At 31.8% G+C, this 21,406-nt stretch overlaps 2 protein-coding genes across 2 annotated transcripts in view; both read right to left on the reverse strand.

Moving 5' to 3' along the window:
- Positions 1 to 3,951: 3,951 nt before the first annotated feature.
- Positions 3,952 to 7,573, reverse strand: LOC111047168. The gene has a single exon (XM_022332842.2). It carries the CDS (start codon positions 6,711 to 6,713, stop codon positions 5,472 to 5,474), a length of 1,242 nt encoding a protein of 413 aa, XP_022188534.1. The 5' UTR covers positions 6,714 to 7,573; the 3' UTR covers positions 3,952 to 5,471.
- A 494-nt stretch (positions 7,574 to 8,067) lies between these two features.
- Positions 8,068 to 21,406, reverse strand: part of LOC111047167 (transcriptional adapter 3) — a 29,131-nt gene continuing 15,792 nt past the window's right edge. The window contains exons 9-10 of the mRNA XM_039443051.1: positions 13,150 to 13,311; positions 8,068 to 12,526 (exon numbers count right to left, since the gene is read on the reverse strand). Of these exons, the coding sequence (XP_039298985.1) occupies positions 12,377 to 12,526; positions 13,150 to 13,311 (312 nt within the window). The 3' untranslated portion in view covers positions 8,068 to 12,376. The remainder of the gene's footprint in view (positions 12,527 to 13,149; positions 13,312 to 21,406) is intronic.

Raw genomic sequence — 21,406 nt, forward strand, 5'->3', positions numbered from 1 at the left:
TTCTCGTCTTTCAAAGTTGAAAAAATAAGTATACCTACATTCGTCGAGTTCAAAGCCAAATTTCAAACACTCTGAATGCTTATAAAAAGTTCAAAAACGTCAAAGGAACAAATTATATGAATCAGATTTTGACTGATAGTTTTCTTGTTATTGACGTTTTCCAAAAATATCGAATAATCTATAGGCCTATATCTCGAAAATTGAGGTCGATATAAGAAAACCGGCCCCACCCTGATAATAGACTATAGGTTTTGTTATCAGTACCTACAAACCCAAAGTCAGTAATACATTTACTATACAAGAGCAGGACACTTTCACAGTTTTATATGGGCCACCACTTGTAATTGAATCTTAGTTCCAGCATGATTACAGTTTTATCATAATAAAAAGTCTAAGCAATTTTATCTGAAGGTACGGTAACCAAACTAACCTTCTCAGATTCTTCTTCTGGCGAATGAATGCCTATTTTGATCATATATTATTGAAAGATCACGGTTACCAACGAGGAACATTGTCATCCATGTAGTTCAACACTTACCTTAAATAATCTATCAATACAACACAATATTTTTATTAATGGAAGAAGTTACTATGCGCGCAGATTCTCCAGATAGTTGTCAACTCCCGTCTGCATAACTATTGCTGTTAGTCACGATAACTATGAGGCAATAGCTGGCCCTACCACCCCACCACTAGAGTACGAAAAATGACCTTGAGAATTTAGCATATGTTTTATAAGCTCTGAATGTATTGATTACCGGGAAATTGTAAATTCAATATTTTTCGATTACCTACTCATTAAAATTCTGATATGGATGATGTCGAATAAGATTTTGTATTTCACTTTAAATACGATAAATCACTAAATATTTGTTAAAAATTCTTTGTACTTTTGAAATGAACATTCCACTCCCTCCCTATACTTTATGATAAAGCTCCTTCTCTGGAGTGGAAAGCATTTAAAGAGAAAAAACCTATAAAACTTAATAAAAATCATATTATTATACAAAGTGTTTTTGAAATAGACCAACAAACTTCATAATGTGTTTTTTACATCAAAATAGAGAAAAAATATTGTGGGTCCAAGAATGCTTATTGTTACAGAGATAATAATGACGGAGGATTTCCCATTTATCTTCAAATTTTCAATTTTATAATTTAGTTGCGGTCTCATGAGGGTACTTGAGTGATCAATTCTTATATAAAAATCAGCTGAAGAAATACAATATGAGACCAGTTAAAAATGTTCAATTTAGGTGGTTATTTTCATTATTGAGGTAGTCGGCAAAAAAGGCTAAAAAATATTTTTTCCCAATTTCAAAGAGATAGCAATAGGAATATACCTATATCCTTTATGGTGACTGACTGGTATTTTTTAATTATTTGTAGGAATTTAATTCTGAAGAAAAAATGCTGTTCAGCAACTAATCGTCAAAAACGCACCCGCACCTCACAGATCAGGATATAGAAGGCAAAACAGCAATCTTTTCAAAAAATACTTCTTTTATCTGCTGTTTTATCTCCTTTAAGACCCGAATTGTGAGGTCGGGTGCATTTTAGACGAAAAAGCTACTGAGAATGTTTCTACGGAATTTTATTCTCTACAATGTTACCTACATGATTCAAAATACCAGTCATTAATGAAGTATCCTATTTCTACCCCTTTGAAGTTGAATTTTGAAGAAAAAGAGTTTCATAGAAAATCTTTCCCATTTTCTCAATAATCTTCAAAGTTGGGCCTACACATTTCTAACAGGCTTTATTGGATTTCTCATCTGATTTTACATAATAATTGATTACTTTCAAGTAGCCTCGTGAGACCGCCACAAACTTATAAAATTAAAAATTTGCAGATGAATGTAAAAGGCTATTTCGTCATCTAAAAACACAATCATTATCATCATCTCGGTAAAAAAGCATTTTAGGACCCATATTTACTTGAACCTATTTCTTTGTTTTGATAACAGGAAACATCAAGAAGTTTGTCGGTCTGCTATTTCAGAAACAATCTGTAGGTACCGTATATAAAGATAAATCTGTCTAAATAATCTGTAATCATTTTGAAAATATACCTGGCAAAGACCACATATGGTTATAACTATTACCTTAGGTACTTGAAGATTGGTTACTCTGCTATAATTTTTTAAAGCCTGAAATATTATATATAATACCATAGCAACCTCTATAAGTTATACAGGTGGCTTATTTAGAGGTGGCTATGATAATACACATGCCTTGTAAATTGTAATGTCTAGTTTTTTTGAGACTGAGTATGGTAACTTGGACAGATAACCAATTGTCTTAGTTCTTAGAATACTTGTAATGGTCATCAGAAGTAACTGAATGGTATAAATCATTAAACACGCATATTACCCATCTGCAGACATAATTTTTGATACTAATAAAATCATTTGTTACACCTCACTTCTTGGTGAGTTCGAAAACGTTCAATATGTGAAAAGGTGCGCCCATAAAACATGGGCCATTTGATTAGTTTTTATGTAACATTTTATAGGAGTGATAAAACATTTAGTTATCATAAAATGGCAGAATTTTATTAAATTAAAAAAGCGTGAATGCTAGTGTAGAATATTGAGAGTAGTTAGGCATTGTAGACATGAAATAAATAAGCTTCATAGAATTTTTTATAATTTTGATATAAGTAAAACTCTGTTTTCACACTTGGATGAAAGCGAAAAGTAGCTTAAATTTATTCATTTCTTTTGCGAAATAATGATTTGACAATATAGGCTAATTATTCGAAAAACTTCAACTCTAATAATTGGATGCATAATATAGGATAATTGAAGATTCTTTTTCGAAAAAATGCTTGTATTTAATATATTCAAGCATGTTATAAAGTTCAATATAGTTTTTTTAGGATATGATATAATATTTTATTTGCTGTTCAGATGTATGATGTGTAATTTTCAATGTACAGCATGATAATAAGAAGGGTCATCATTGTGATGAGGATCCCAATAATTACTACCGTACCGTACTCTATTTTTATAAGGTCTGACTACAACAGTTTAAACTAATATAAACCCCTGTTGTAAGCAAAGATGAGAAAAGCAGTACATAATACAACAAATCATATTATGTTTTCTTATATATCTGATTCATTTGCCCCGAGTTCAATATTGTTGTTGGGTGGTTTTATTAAGTAGGTAGGTAGGCCTACTGATAAATAAGTTTAACGAGAGGACGATGTTTTGGATCTTAACACTGCTGAAAGCAAATGCAGTAATGGTCATTATTGTCCGTAACATTTTCAATGAATCAATTTAGAATCCTTGGTGATTAGAATAGGCAGTCGAGATTCATTGTCAAGTAGATACGATCGAACAATAATGTGCTTCATAATCTGACATGTTCAATGAAACCTTTTCAAGTTTGTTTTGTCAGAGAAGCTTGACGTGTAGTCCCGTCAAAAACGCTCAGCAATTTCCTTACTAGGTACAGGCTATAATCTTTCTCGACATCCATTATCGGCAAGGTCAACAGCTCATTAAATGAACTCGGCTTGTATTCTTTACAAAACCTACTTTGTCTAGTAAATAACTATCATAACTATATTACTCAAGTTGAGGGGTCTCTTTATGTCTATATGTTATGAAACAGATGAAAGTACATTTTCAAAATTAAAAAAATTGTGAAAAGATTTTATATAACTGGTGTCACACCACACTGAATGTTTTATCAACAGGAAGAGCATGGTGTAGATTCCAATAAGGTACCTAATTTATTGAAAAAAGGTTCTATCCAGGAAATCAATAAAAATGTGTGAGATATTTAGTTGAGTGATATTTAGTACTGTGCACATTTCATTCAAAACGGCCTTTGAATACGTGATTGAAGTAAATACAGAAGAAGTAATAAATAGTATGAATTGACAATCTATGTATTAAAAAAGGTGCAATTCATAAAACAAGATAGAAAGATAAGACAAATTCTATAAAGTATTTATTGTATATATTTTATTCAAATAGGATAGTAAGTTTTTATCATAATATTATAACAGCAAAAGGAACTATAAGATATCATTATCGTCCCTGGAATAATGGATGATTAAAAATAATCAATCAAATATAAACTGATTTGTGAAAGTTATTGTTACATGATGTTCCTGTTTCTGATATTTGCTTATTTGTGCGATTAAAAGTGATCCATAGATTTTATTTTATTATAATATCCAATTATTGGAATGCTTGTAATTTGAAAGTTCTCAACAAAAGAATATGTTGAACAAGAATAATAAAGTACTATTCAAGCTCTATAGATTAATTATGATTAATTTCAGTTTGAAGACTGAGATTAAAAAAATGTATCACTTTTTATGGATAAAGAATCATTAATATTATTTATTTACATTTAAAATGTTTCAGTACCGTGTATATGATGAGATGAGCCACGAAAAGATTAAGTTATGAATAAAGTTATGATCGATTAACAAAGATTATTCTCGTTTCTGACATGGACTGAATTTTAGCATTTTTTGTTGTAATTTTTTATTAAACTAATATAAAATAATGAATCATCCCACAGTCAGGTAGGCAGAGAGTTGAAAGTAATAGAAAATTGGAAAAATATATTAACCTAATGATCTTTGATAAGCTGATTCGGTTTCTTATAATTTTTTTCAATCACTAAGGATGAAGAATGGAATAGTAATAGTATTTACTTAAAGAAAAGGCAAACTCCTGGGAATAACATTTTCCTTCAAAAAATAAAATATACTGAATTAACATTTTGATTCAATTAAAACTATAATCACGTGATTTGTAACTTCTTATCATAATTTAATAGAATAATTTAGGGTAATGGAATTACCATCAGTAAATCATATAGTGTAAAAAACTGGAATAAGTAAAATTGGTGGATGATTATTTTGTTGTATTTCCATTAGATGTATGAGTGACTAATATGTTTAATTTTTTCATTTTAAAATGAAGAAAATATTGTTTGTGTCTGTACACAGATGTTCAGTACAAGTATGAGGCTACATGAAGTATTTGTGAAGATCATATTTTCAAAATTAACTGGCACACTTTTTTATCTAGAATAGTAGTAAATAATCTTTTAAGTAATGAAACATTTTTCGCAGATTATTCAGTATCTAGAATCTACAGATCTGAATTTGATTAATGATTTGGTTATCCAATAATTCAGCTCTGTAATCTACCAACAAAAGATAAATGGCTCATCCTATTCAATGGTTGATGTTTAATGATGAACAAATAGAATATCTTAGAACGAATACATTCGACAAACTATCTGTAACTATAAGCATAGATAAAAGATGGCATAAGCTTATGCTATAAGGTACACTAAGTGATAACGTGGTATTTAAGAAGCTATAATAAATACAATTCATCATGATTTATGCCTAGACTAATTTCAGTTTTCATTAATCACTATTTCTACAAGATTTTTCGTTAGTTTCACATTTTAGTCATAAGTTATATCTTTCATGAAAAACATTTAAATTGCGAAATATGCCGGACTATATCAGCTAGTAATTTAGTTCCATACTCACCACTTATTTCACTCATAAATGTAGCCATTTCATCAGGATTCATACTAGCCGATTTCTCGATGTCCAATTGTGTTTCACAAACCATCATCGGAAGAAAATATGAGCAGTGCATGTAACCGTAGATACCCTTTTTAGTTAGTTCTTGATAAAATTGCTCTAAGCTTGGTGGGGAGCAGTCATTCTCTTCTACAACCTTTGATAGAGACTCGTGATAAATTCTTATAAAATCATTCCAATGTTTGGAGCGTAGCTCATAAGTCGTATTGATCCAGAGAAACAAGGATAAATCAATGGCCGGTGAGGCGTACCTAGATCTTTGCAAATCAAAAAAGCGAACTGATTTTGGTTTTCCTGTAGGGTCGTAGGAGAAAAGCAAATTATTTCTAAGAAAATCCCCATGACAAATCACAGACATTGGCTCGTCAGGAGTAATAAGTTCATCCATGATTTTTTGAGGTTTAACCTCGAAAATACTTTTTAGTTTGGTTATTAGAGGATCTTTTGGATTTTCTTCAAGCACAGGATCAATACCTCTGAAAGCGCATTTTTGTATCATAATGCTCATATCATTTTTGCTGTGATGCTCTTTCAAAATAGTTGTAAGGTTTGCGAACTCAGTAGGTGCTTGACTCTTTAAGATGTAAGAGAGAGCATGAAACTCGCCGAGAGCTGTCAAAGTTAGAGCAACGTGGTCGTAGTCAAGGAAGGCGCGTTCTTCTGTCAGTTTGAAACCTTCACCACGCAGATCTTCAATTGCTATAACATCACTTTCAGGGTCCTTTCCAAGAGTTGTAACACCAAAGTAGAATTTTGGGAAAATTGAGGGAATAACTGTTGTGGAATTGTTGAGTTTGGGGAGAATAGTTTTGTACATGCTGAACTCGTTGTGAAATTGCACGTCACTGTTCATGAGTTCTCTGACAGCCTTATCAGTGGGCTGGAATTTGACAACTACATCAAAGCGAGTGAGATGATTATCAGCTGTTGCACTTTTATTTTCACTAGCCGCGGATGCAGACAGAAAGAGCACTGAAGAAGCATACTGGTCCACGCCGGCAGCTTCCGCGTCCAACTCGCAACTCACGAATCTCAATCCGGGACCAAAGTTGCCGTCTCTCATAGCTGTTGGAAAAAGCTCATTTTCCAAGTACTCTCTTCTGTTTTTTGGCACCATTTCTGTTGTTCAACACTCAACTAACACACACGCACTATGTACTGTAGCATTGAATCAATTCAACTAAATGAAGAATGAACCAGAATTTGCTTTGGAGCTAGCCCAATTAAGCTGTATACAAGAGATAATAATTGCTGTTGCTCTGGGTCACACAACAGAAACTCGTTCAAAGGATGCTCATCAAGATACAGTACACTCAAATTAGATACGGAACATTGCAATGTATCATACCATAAACTGATAAGTTATCAAAACCTTTTAAAAATAAAAAGTAACGCTTCCACTGAAAATACTACTTCTTATCAGTTGTGATAGAAACCGAAGGTCTTTCATGTTTACAATCAAGGCTAAAATTCAGCTACCCTTACAATAGTACAAGAATTTTTTGAAGACTCCTTGACTGATCTTTATTGACCTACATAAATCTAACTCGAATTTTATGGTATTTTTCTAACTAGTATTCTATTACTCATCAATGTTGTCTTGATTGTATTTTATTTATTCTTTTGTTAAATTATTCATCCTTAGTCTATATGTTTTTATCATTAGTCTATTATTTCAATTATTATTGTGATTGATCAATATTGTATTATATGAATTGTTAAATATGACGAGACATCAGCCTTGGCAGTCACTCTGCATCTCTGGCGTTTTTATGTCAATAAAGATATTTATTTATTTAGCCTACAAGGGAATGTCTTCAGCAAATTTAGGCTGCTATTCGCCTGTAATAATAAATAACAACCACTTTATTCTCGCAAAAGAAATCACAAACAATAATTAGAGAAAATGTAAAAATGAAATAATATTGTATTGAACATATGTGGTTCAACATGTGTGTTTCAATAAAATATATGAATTGGAACATATATTTTTATTTGACCATCTCTACAAAATTATTTGTTAATAAAACTAAGAACATAAAATTATACTATAACTATCGCTCCAAGTATTATTTATCGTGTTGCATGCGCAGTATTGTTAAATCGTGAATGTAATCAGAGATAAGGAATATTACTAACTCCTCTCTTGCTCTCTGGTGTAATATTAGCAGTTACGATAGTAATATCTCAGGTTAGAATTAGATTTCGGGTCATTCAAGTTTATTTAAATTGCTGGTTCGTTTTTATAAGATTTTCCTTTCTGAATGCAAATATAATTGATTCTCAATACAAAATATAAAAGCCAAGGAGCGATAATTCCAAAATGTTGTTAGAACATTCCAAAAAAAAGACTGACGAATAAAAATAATACACAAGTATACCGAAAGTAACTGTAGAACAATGAAATTAACATAATGAGAAGTCTGGTTTAAACTAAAGAGACTCCCGAGAGGTTTCAAAATACACTAATATCGTACGAACACAATTTTTTTTATTTACATAAGTTATCTGACATTGAAGATATATTTTACAAGATACCAAGATAGTTAGTTGATAGACATAGGTATGATAGTTTTAATTTGACAACTTAATTATATGAATACCATACAGCATACACACATAATTCATAATTCGACAGAGATCAAATACTAATAAAGACTACCATATGAATCACATAATCGTTATGTATAAACATGAATACCATATTGTATAAATATATTTCAATAATTATTGAACGAGCGTTAGCGAGTTCTCACTTTTGATTTACTGGAGGCCAAAGTCGTTGTCCGTCTGTTTGTATGTTCTTCAATAGCTTTAGAAAGAATTGATCAATCAGCTTCAAATTTTGAATAGGTATTCTTCGAACCTTTTTACAGGTCAAGTTCGTTGGACAACAAAGTTGACACACTCCTTCGTCCTTTTTCAGGATATAGCAGATAACATTGAAAGTGCATAAGAAAAAAATTTGTTTTGATTTAGTCAGCTGAAGAATTCGTTGCACGCAATTACAATTTTCCATTCATTCATTCATAACATCAACTGAGGCTATTTGAAAGCTATCACACAGACAGACCTTCATGCGCTGACACATGATTTCAGCTGGTTAATATACAACATAATTTATATCTTTCAGATCAACAAACTTTTACGGGTTGAGATATCAATGTGCGGTTTCCGCCATTTTTTCTCTGTATCGAAATAATGTATTACATGACCACGTTCTCATTTAAAAAAAATAAGTTTAAAATCATATGAGGGACAAAAATGTTGAAGCGACAGAGTAATTTTTAATTTCAAATAGGTTCTCCAATTAAACCTCCTGTCAAATTATACTTGTGAAAGAAATATTTAGCTATTTTCATGATTTTCACCAACTCTATAATTGAAAGTTGCGGGTTTCAAAGATTACAAAACAACTTTAGGTTTTTGAGCGAGTTCTACAGCCCAAAGGGTCACTAGTTATTTATTTTTACCATTGGTGAAAATAACAAATAATCTGTGAAGTATAAATCAAACAAAGGATGATTACCGGTACTCCATGAATATTATTATATTCCATTAAATCGGATTTCAGGCTTCATATTACATAGAATAATTTAGGCTACATTATGGTATTACACAATATAAAGCACAAAATCGATATTCAATATCTTCCCTCTAATATTGATCATTTAACATGCTCATATTATATTTTACCATTGAAAATACGATTATTAATGAACCAGCATCATTAACCATTTCAATTAGTAAATACATATTATGACTAATATTATACATATCACAAAAACTTGGGTTACAATAATTGTTCAAGATAATAATTACATCTGAATAATGATTCCCATTAATTCAAAAATCTGATTACGCTTTTTTACACCGTACGTATTAACCTAATTACTTCAAATTACTATATATGTGCACACACAACACTATAGTACTCATTAGTGATGAATATGAACTATAGCTTATATACATTTAATTAGTATTGCTATTTTACAAGATTAAGTTAATCTATTCTAGACTTACTTATATAATGTTTAAATCATACAAAACTTGAACAATATCATAGCGGTTTCCACAAACAAGCAGTATTATCTACAAAATTCACTTTCGAATAATGTTGTAGTTACATTCTAAGTACTACTAATACTAATCTGACACATAAATTATTCATATGGTGATAAGTTCTTTGAAGAATGAATATGATATCATATTAGACTGATTGTACTCATTTTCAGATTTGGAATTCAATTTCATTCGATGGTGTATGCTTGTAGAACATCACAAAAGATTTTTTTCATTTAATGCATTACAAAACGGTAAATTGAAATTTGAGAACAAATGCATTTCATGCACACTTTTTTGTTATTGAAACTAGATATTTGATACGATAAAATGAATAAATAAATAAAAAATTAGAACGGAAAAAATCATCTTTATGGATTAAAGTGCTTTTGCAAGACTAATGGCAGATACTAATATTGTTTGATCTAAACCAAAACAAAATTCAACTATCCGTCAAGTTTTACTGATAGGCTACATTTAAAAAAAAATCAAATGCGTTGATAAAACCAGATTTAGTTTGATAAAATTATTAAAATTAATTCTAAAGGGGCCAAAAATAAAAACAAAATTAATTTAACGCTAAAAATTAGATTTTGCTAAACGTAAATGCCGCATTGTCGTTTGTACTGATTCTTCTTTGAAGGCGCACGTTTCTCAAGGTTTTCTAGTGTTCCTGTTTTCATTGCAAACTAATGATTAGTGGTTTAAATCTTGATTGCACAGAAAGTTTTATACAATAATATCCACCTTCAATCAATATTTGTTAATGAATTCTTCGATTTTTATTTTAGAAAAATAAGTTTTGACATTTTTGAATTTCTTGAGTTAGGTACGATTTTTGTTATCTGTATTATTTCTTTTTGCATAAGTATAATATCTTTCATTTGTATTATTTTTTATCATTTGTATTTGTAAGATTTTTATTGTAAAATAGATATATTTGGGGCATCCCGTTGTCTCCATTGTGAATAAATAAATAGATAAATAAATAAATATTAATGCCTGAATGTGTTCGATAAAGTGAAGGAATAAAACATTTCATAATAATTTACTTCAATCTTATATTCAATAAGAAAGGAATTATTTATGAATTTCAGAATAGCATTAAATTGAGTCCATTTAATATAAATTTGAAAAATCTAAAATTATATAATCATTTGAAGCTTGAAATAAAAAAAAGTGCATCGTTTGGAGTCAGTATCATTGAAAATATGAGAATAAATAAATAAATAATTTATATTATATTAGAATCTACATAAAATAAATGAGAGAATATGGATATCAAATACACTGTATATTCAATTAGAAAGGAATTATTTATTTTATGAATTTCAGAATAACTTTAAATTAAGTACATTTAATATAAATTTGAAAAATATAAAATATCGAAGAATCTAAAATTATATAATCATTTGAAGCTTGAAATAGAAGAAGGTGCATCGTTTGGAGTCAGTATCATTAAAAATATGAGAATAAATAAATAATCTATATTATATTAGAATCTAAATAAAATAAATGAGAGAATATGGATATCAAATACACTGTAAATACACTGTACTACTAGGGTAGTGTTGTATATGAAAATGAATATCAATGAGTTACATCAATTATGAATATCAAGAAATAAATATCAATTTCTCTATCTCTACAGTGTTTTGAAAACAAGTGATTTTCACTTGATTTATCGGTATGCAATCATTATTAATTGAGAACAGCCAGTAGAGCAGATTTTTTAAAATGACAAACAGTAGCGCTTTTGAAGTGGAGACTGAACACATGTATTTAAAATGTTCAATATGTGTCTAAAATTATTATTGTTCTTGAAAGAGCTCCAATCATTAAGTGAAAAAAACATTGCAATTGAAATTATTTCGCGTCGACAAATCTAGTAAAAATAACAGATAAAAATTTATCAATAATTCGAATTCATTATACATGTAGAACATATTACACATAAAATTGCGGACAGACTTCACCCAAAGTATAAATTCTAACTTGAATATTATTGCTAAGTGATATAATAAGTACACTTTATGTTTTACAACACTACTAGCACGTTTATGTTTCTATGTTTGGTGAAATTTTGACGAGTTTCATGGCACTGGGGCCCATTCCCATATTTAAACAGAAAAGTACGCTAAAGATGTGACCCAATTCGTTGAAAAGCATAGCTGAACACGTAGGGTAGTGATATTTTTTACTTATTACACTTTCACTAATTTCACTTATTAATTTAGTAGTTCTTACCTCCAGTCAAAGCTAGTTATTTATAGCCAATTTGATCATATAAAATCAATTTGATCAATTTGATTAAATATATGCTCGTATTATGCAGGTGATTCAAATCGTAGCATTTGCTTGGAAATGACTTAGAATTAGCAATTGCTAGCTTTTATTTAATCGAATTATCATATTGGCCTTTTGTTGTATGGGGACTCTTATCTAGATAATAGGATTTATCAAGGCGATATTTGTCCTCATCCAGTATATTGTCCTTATCAACTCATACTGCTGTTGATGGTACATTATTTATACGACTCAGTGTTGCCTGAACTTTTTTAGAGCCAGCTACAATAATATAATTATTTAAATGCATTGTACGCTCGAGGCCTCTATGACTAGCGTCACCATATAAATTCGCTAATGTGTGGCCTAATGCATTATCAGTATCTCACATGATTAAAATGGCCCTATGTTTTACAAATAAATGACAAATAATCAGACTGTGAGCTCTGGAGCTAGGGCATCTAACCGCTTCTGCAAAGACTCTCTGTCGTTGATGAGTTTCCATGCTTGCTTCTTCACCTTCTCTCCAACTGCTTTTTTCTTCAACTTCGTGTCAGCAATCTTCTTATAAATTTCTATTATCTGTAAAATATACGTGTACAAATGAGTAAGACATTTCAATGTGAATTATGAGTACATGACATGCTTATTTTGACGTAAACTGAGATAGGAATTGGAAAGAATTGGTTCTGAAGAGCGGATAAAATTATCCATCTCCAGCAAGACATTCAACATTCTGATTTATTGAATACAAGCTTAACACGAAATGGTACGAGTTTATGTCAGCTAAAATACTTGAAAAGCATGAGATTCATACTTGAATTGGCTTGATGGAATCCTGGGAATATGAATTATACGACTAAGTCCACTTGTAAAGGATAAGATAAATTCAGTTAGTTTGAGCCTGAAAGAACAAATGGGTTTCAGAACAATATCTATCATGTTGTTTGTGATATTTCACTCGAAACATGAAATACAGGTGAAAACCCTTTTTTGCGTTTGATGTTAGTTAACTATGTTATAAGGCACACACTTTTGAGGAAAGTATTTCATAAAATATAATGCAAATTAAGTAAGACCTAATCGCGAAGTAGACAATCTGAGATGCTTCGATGATTTCTCCGTGCCTTAGATCTAAAAAAGTGCAATATTGAGATGATTTTCCTTGTCTCATAGTATTATAGTGTCATATTTTTGCCACTCACTTCAGCATCGATTTGTTTCATTTCATTGCGTAGAGGAGCACGTGCCATTTCAGCTTCTGCCTTTTTCAGTAACTTTCTATAAACGGAAAGATTTCTCAGCGCTGTCGTCTTTAGTTCTTCTTGGCATTTTTTGATTTCGGTGAGAATCTCATCGTCTTCCTCCTATAAATAAAATATCAATAAATGAAGATTGTATACGTCTGCAGATAAAATACAATTTTTAATACATATAGATACCATACCACAATATGTACCGAATCATGAAAATCAACTGTTAGTTTCAGTTCGTCATGGCAATCTAAATAAAAAATCTGGATTGTATTTTTATGGACTTTAAATTGAAAGTTGATGTAGTGAAAACCAAAACCCACTTTCCGTCATACTGCACATAATATAACATACAGGGTGGGTGAAAAGTCCGAGAACGGCTTAATATCTCATACACAAAGGTAATTTGATGGTGGGTGTGATTGGGGATCCTACTCGAATTGAAAATAATACTTCACTATGACTTCAAAAATCTGGTCCGCCATCTTAGATTCGCCATATTGAATGCAATTTTTTTTTAAATAGGAAGGTGGTCATGCGATACATGATTTTGATACGAAATTTCAAGAAAAAATGAATGGTGGGAACCGCACATCGATATCTCAAACCATTCAGAAGATATTCACATTATTAATCAATACTATTCTAAGCAGAAAGGAGAGAAAAAAGTATGAGAACGGCTTAGTACCCCATAAAAGATTGTGATTCCAAGGTGGGTGTGATTGGGGGTCCCTCTCATATTGAAAATACTACTTCAAAAATCTGGTCCGCCATCTTGGATCCGACATATTGAATGCAACCTTATTTTTTAAATGGGAAGATTGTCATGCGATACATGATTTCGATACGAAATTTCAAGAAAAAATGATGGAAAAAATTAATGGTGAAAACCGCACATCGATATCTCAAACTGTTCAAAATATATTCACATTATTAATCAATACTACTCATGTATTTCATTTCTGATATGCATGATATTGATGAATAATGTGAATATCTTATGAACGGTTTGAGATATCGATATGCCGATATACCGCATATCGATATGCGGTTTTCGCCATTCATTTTTTCTTGAAATTTTGTATCGAAATCATGTATCGCATGACAATCTTCCTATTTAAAAAAATAAAGTTGCATTCAATATGGCGAATCCAAGATGGCGGACCAGATTTTTGAAGTCATAGTTAAGTATTATTCTCAATTCGAGTAGGATCCCCAATCACACCCACCATCAAATTATCCTTTGTGTATGAGATATTAAACCGTTCTCGGACTTTTTTCTCTCCTTTCTGATTTGAATAGTACTGATTAATAATGTGAATATCTTCTGAACAATTCGAGATATCGATGTGCGGTTTCCACCATTCATTTTTTCTTGAAATTTCGTATCGAAATCATGTATCGCATGACCAACTTCCTATTTAAAAAAAATAAATTTGCATTCAATATGGTGGATCCAAGATGGCGGACCAGATTATTGAACTCATATTAAAGTAGTTTTTTCAATTTGAGTAGGATTCCCAATCACACCCACCGTCAAATTAATAACCTTTGTGTATGAGCGTAGGGTCCCAATTGACAGAATCCCAAACGACCAAACGACAAACCACGTTTTTTGTCGATTGGGAAAATTCTTAAAAGTTTTCTGCCATTTGGGATTCGGCTGAATGAGAAAGTTCCAGTTTCAATATTTCATTAATTCTGCCAATTGGGAAAAAGTAGTTTTCGGCCGTTTGGGAAAATATAGCGTTTCGGTCGTTTGGGATTCTGTCAATTGGCATGCCACCGTGTATGAGATATTAAGCCGTTCTCGGACTTTTCACCCACCCTGTATGAATTATAGGCTGTTTTTAGTTTAAACGTTTCACAAACGGGTAGTAAATTATTATCAAACATAATATTATATTTAATAAAATAGCATAATTATTATTATTATTTCCTATAATAAAGGTGTATTTTTTATGTTCGCAGCAGACGATTTGCTTGGAAAGGTTCGTACAGACTTATGCGCCACGAACACGAGCATTTAGCTCTTCAGCTGATATTATGCTTATTAAATCTGTATTTTACTGTTTCTGTACAAATACAAATATAATAAACAAAGCATCAGTTGATGAAAAGCGAAATGCGCTTGTTCGTGGCGCATAAGTCTGTACGCATAAAGTCAAGACTTCTTTCCCGGACTGACCTTGACTTTACCAGACGCAAATCGCGAATCGATCAGCCTTTTTTTGTATTGTGAATGTATAGTGTTTCAATTATTTGTTGTTGTTCACTCATTTGTTTATTAATGCTTAAAATTGTCTGTTTACTTATTTGCGAGTGGCAAAAAATATTGCACGTGACTCTTTGGCCTCTTTCACACGATAGGAGACGTGCAACTTGAACACTGAACAGTGTTCACGTTTTTTTGTCGAAGTACATTGAGTCCAATCGTGTATTTCACATGATGATCCCGAGCCAGGAACCTCCTTGTCACGTCTTTTCCCCTCGAGGCAAGCAGAAACCTGATTTGATCGAGATACTAGCGGACAAATCGCCGCTTTCACATGGTGATCCTACGTCTCACCGGTCATCACTTTTTCTCAAAAACTATCTTTCTTGAAAATGAAGATAGAAAGATTCTGATTTCGGATTTGGATTCAGCGACCCCTAATTCTTTAAAGCGTAAGTCCCTTTTTGAAAATATCCAAAAACAAGGAAGTTATGGCTGTTTTTAATGAAGCTTTCTATTATCATATAGTTATACGGTAAAAACGACACAGGTTCTGTACTATACAGTACGTATGTACAGTAGCTATTATAATATAACTTACACTGTATCCGTTTAGGAAATTTGGTGGGATATTTATCTTGATTTCTGAAAATACCCAAAAATAAAGGAGTAAGAAAACTTCGAAAAACCAACGTTCTCCTGCCGATTGACAAAACTGATAAAAATTTAGACATATTATGTCTTAAGACTAAAAACGTGTAACAAATATCGGATCAATATTCAAGCTATCAAGCTTTTCATAAATTTATTTGTCTCCCCATGGTAGCAGGTTTGCGCCCAACGTTTCACTTAAACATTTCTGTGATAATCATTAAATTGTGATAGAACACATTATCGTGATGATCTTCTAAATCCAGTTATATGTACATCGATTTTCGTAAAATTGTTTTTTTACCGTTCCTATGAATTCTACCAGGTTCAGCACAACTTCTTAAATAACATTATGTTTGATTCAACAGAATTCATAAGGACGGCAAAACATCGAACGACAAAAAACGCTTTCTGAGTAATTGGCTTTAACAAAACATGGCTTCACGAAATACAGTACGATAATTTAGAATAGTTGGTACGATAGTTATGCTTTTCGCATAATGGCAACACTGTGCTTGCTCACTCACTTTTCTCCAGTTGACACTTGTCAGTTGTTTACTTGACTTGACTTTGACACCTGTCATTACGCGATGTCTGAGTTTGATGTGGAGCTGTTGATAAATGCCGTTTGCAACCGACCTACTCTTTGGGATGAAAGTCTTGATATCTACAAGGACCGGAATAAAGTCGCCAAAAGTTGGATGGAAGTTTGCAAAGTGATCAAAGAAGATTTCGTAGCTCTAACCATTTCCCAACAGAAAAAGTTTGATAAATCCATGATTATGTTAATCACTACTCATGATACAAAGTATCGAACTGCTTTGTACTATGATACATGGTTTTCATTCCGTATCATTCTTTAATAAAAATAAAACGAGATTCCGGTTTCAAAAGCATCAAAGTCGCCAGGCTGGTCTGAACTATTCATGACTTTTTCAGTATGCATTATCCACTCAGCAGTTCTAATAGAAACATAGACATCAGTTTCGTTTTACTTGGAATGGAATGACATTTTTTATTCTTTCAATTCCTATTATTACCATAGATCGATTCAGATCAGCACAATGTTTATACTGTATGTTCATAATAGATTTTTCTGATTGTTGCAAAGAAATAATCAATAATTACTGGGAATTTAAAGTGATATTCAACTATTTGAACCTGATAAATTGGATTTTTGAATGACAATAATTAAAATTCAGGGAAGTTTACTGTACAACATTCCTTTTCCTCGTATTTTATTGGGTGATGAGTGGAGATGATTTCTGATTTCATATTTGGATACATCTTTTCATAGTTCAATATTTTTTTTGAAAACTAGAACTTTTAAAAATTAAAAATGTTTATGTTTAAACTTCTGAGGTGTTTAAAAACTTCTTAAAACCTTTGTCTGTCCCTTTGTGAGGCAGGAGTATTATTATCTTAGTACATTTACTATATATCATACGATAATGGAAAGCTATATTAAAATCAGCTATTTATTTATTTATTTATTCCATAAAAACATAGAAAGGCTCAAAGACAAACTCCAGTACGAGCCTTAATGACACATTTGATAGTGTAACGTTACAATTAAAAAAAAATAATAATAGAAAAGAAAATAATATCGCAATTCATTAAATATTCACAATTCAGTAGGCTATAACTAATAAGATTAGAAGAGAACGATATATTGGTCAGATTCAGAGAGTTAGTAAAAGGGTATAGGATGAAAAATATTTAAATAAAAAGAAAGAAGAAACAGTTGAAAAAAGGAGAGTTAGTAGAGCTCAAAAATTTTTCACAAGATTTTTTGAATGTATTGAAGCGGTCATAGAAGGGGTCAAGGAATGGGTTTAGTCTATTGTACAATCTCATTGTTCTATTCAGGTAGGAATTGAAATGGTGAACGGTTCTGACAAACGGTATCTGAAATAGCATATTAAGTCTTGGTCTATTGCATGGAACATGGAAATTTAACAAATTGATGAAATCTGGCATGAATATATTATTATTTAGAATGTCATATAATAACATTAATGCTCTAATGGATCTTCTGGTTTTTAATTTTTGGACTTTAAATGTTGACCTTAAGGTTTCGGTGGAAAAAGCTATTGGACAAAATGTATTATACGTTTTGAAATAAAGATACCTCAATAACTTATTTTGAATAATCTCTAAATCATTTACGACAGTGCTCTGTGATGGCTCCCAAACAAGTGCAGCATACTCTAGCTTGCTCCTCACTGTTGCATTATAAATATTCAATATGACCTCACATCTAGTGAAGGGCTTACAATTACGAAAGAGAAACCCTAGTGATCTATTGGCCGAATTCATGACATGAGCCAAATGATCCCTGTATTCAAGTGCTGGGTCCATCAAGACTCCCAGGTCTCTCATACTCGTTACCCTGTCCAGAAAAGTATAATTTATTTTATAACTATATTGTCTGGGATTCTTTTGGCGGGTAAAGATCATGAACTTGGTTTTTGAAATATTGATTTCTAATTTATTCAATTCACACCACCTCTGAACACCGTCCAAATCCTGCTGCAAGAAGAAACAATCATGAATACTAGCTATAGGCCTGAAGAGCTTAACATCATCAGCAAACAGCAGAATACGGGACTTTTCAATGTAATCAGGAAGATCATTTATTAACAATAAAAACAATAATGGGCCAAGATTTGATCCCTGAGGGACACCTGATGTGTTGGTGAAATCAAGAGACCTCTGATTATTAAATAATACATAAGATTTCCTATCAACGAGATAACTTTTAAAAAATGTAATCAGACTCTCAGACAGTCCGAAACCTTTCATCTTATTTAAAAGTACTGTGAAACTTACTGTATCAAATGCTTTTTTGTAATCTAAGTAAATTACATCGACGCGACCTTGTACATCTAGCTCAGAGGAAACAGATTGGGAAAACTGCAGCAAATCAGTAACCGTTGATCGCGAAGGCATGAACCCATGTTGAAAAGGGGAGATTACAGGCTTTACGTGATTAAATACTTTACTGTAAAGTATATACTCAAATACCTTGCTTGTTGAATTCAAAATAGCAATCGGTCGAAAGTTTCCGATTATATTTTTAGCACCAGATTTGTGGATGGGTGTTATCCTAGCAACTTTCCATTTAGCAGGATATTTATTTGATTTGAGAGCCAAATTGAAGATAAATTTCAATGGTTTAGTGAGTATATCCTTACATCCTTTTATTATATATCCTGGCACTCCATCAGGTCCACAAGAGCGTGTGGCTTTCAGGTCATCTATGGCTGAGCTGACTTCTTCCTCAGAGATAAATTTTATTTGAAGTTTATCAAGAGGTGGCAAAATATGATTAATAATATTAGCTTCATTGTCGTTTTCGGGAGGCGTAGTATCATTATTGTTATTGCAATTAATATAGGTTGAATGAAAATAATCAGCAAATGCCTGAGGCACCTCCTGACTGGTATATTTACATCCATTCCATTCAAAACAATCTGCCACTGACCTTGATTCCTTTTTACTCCCTACGTAATTCCAGAATTGTTTCATATTGGATTTAATGTCGCATTGTAATGAGTCTATGTACCTCTGATAAGCTATATTTATTTCCGATTCTATAACTCCCTTGTTTTCGGTTATTTTTGAAAATGGGACTTACGCTTTAAAGAATTTGTGGTCACTGAATACAAATCCGAATAAGTGATGAGTCATACTTTGAGCAAACGTCGGCGTAATTTTTAGATCCGTCGGCTTATTTGTAAGATCCCCATGTGAAAGCACAGGAGAGCTGCGAAATATGAAATATGATCTCCCGTAATATGATCTTCAGGAGCCAGGATTCTGCCGTGTGAAAGAGGCCTACCAGGGACTATCTGCTGCGGTACTCGCATGATAACCCAGTCACAGCAACCCTGCTCTGGGAGCTACAGTATAATGTTCATACCGTAAACTAATACATCCCAGTCTCGTGACGAAATATACTATTATGGAACAAAATCAAAAATAATATTTATAAAAATTCGGAAAAGTGAGTTTAGGGATGTTTGACAGCTGACAGTTTGAAGTGAATCTCCCTATTTATTGAGGATGAAGTTTTCCAGTTTATCTGATAATAATTTGACACCTTGTAGGGCTGAAATCCTGACAATATATATATATATATATATATATATATATATATATATATATATATATATACATTTAGTATAGATAATAAACGCAATATAGAGACTGCATTTCTGTATAAAACTGAACATCACCGCAGTAGCAGAAATTCATAATTAAATTTAGAAGTTTATTATTAGGAACAACTAGAAAACTAATTATAATTACAAGCCTATTATACTTGGCATACCGTTATTTTCAATGAACTAGAATAAGAAAAAATAGAGTACATGAACATCAGCTGCTCCAATAAACTAAATATGAAATACAGTCGAACCTCTCTATAACGAACCTCCACTTGACGAAATCCTCTACACAACGAATTATCACCTGGTCCCATAACATCTTGGAGTTTTGGCTGCTTATTTACCTCTATTCAACGAATTTCGGACCTCTCAACAAAAGTTTTCTCTTGACTTCAACATACAAAATGTAGTGTGTATAGGAAGCAGACGATCATTTTCAAGGAACTGTTTAGTTTCAGCAGAAAGGTCGATAGACTAAAAATAATGGCAATTCAGGTAGGAAGAAGATGGGTGGTGGACAGTCAAAAGAGGTTGAAAGACAAGTCAGAAATTGAATGCAAGTTACTCTAAATTGGATTTCAAGAACTTGTCATTTGTAGACCAGGCAGGTGAACGACTGGACTTTCTAAATCTTGCTTTTGTCACACATTTCAATTCTTTGAACTGACTAAGATAATGATGGTTGTGACGAACTTGAGGAGAAGAATCCGTCAGATCCAGAAGTTCTAGAAGCTTTCAAAATCATCAGGCAAGGATTAAATCTGAAAAATAGTGTACCAGCCTTTTTATGTTCGACTGTTTGAATAGATGTGATTCGTTTATTGAACATAATGTTTTATTCAAATGCAAAATTCAACCGAAAATTACTCACTTTTCCAAATAAAACATTAAAAAATAGGGAAATTGAGTTATTATAGTATTTATAGTGAAGTCATTGACAAAATTACCGTATTTTGCGATCAATCTAATACAGTAGTAGTGTAAAACGTACTAAAAAATCTTTGGTGAAGGAAGTTAAAAAATATTGTTACCGTACTGAGTATGTACTTTGATTAAACTCTACTATAAGTACAAATCAAGCTTTCTAGAAATAAATTGGTGAGTTTACTTACCTATTACATTCTATAAATATTCAAAAAACAAGTTTTTTTTATTTCAAACAGCATGAATT

Source organism: Nilaparvata lugens, chromosome X, assembly GCF_014356525.2.
Source record: "Nilaparvata lugens isolate BPH chromosome X, ASM1435652v1, whole genome shotgun sequence".
Taxonomy (NCBI): domain Eukaryota; kingdom Metazoa; phylum Arthropoda; class Insecta; order Hemiptera; family Delphacidae; genus Nilaparvata; species Nilaparvata lugens.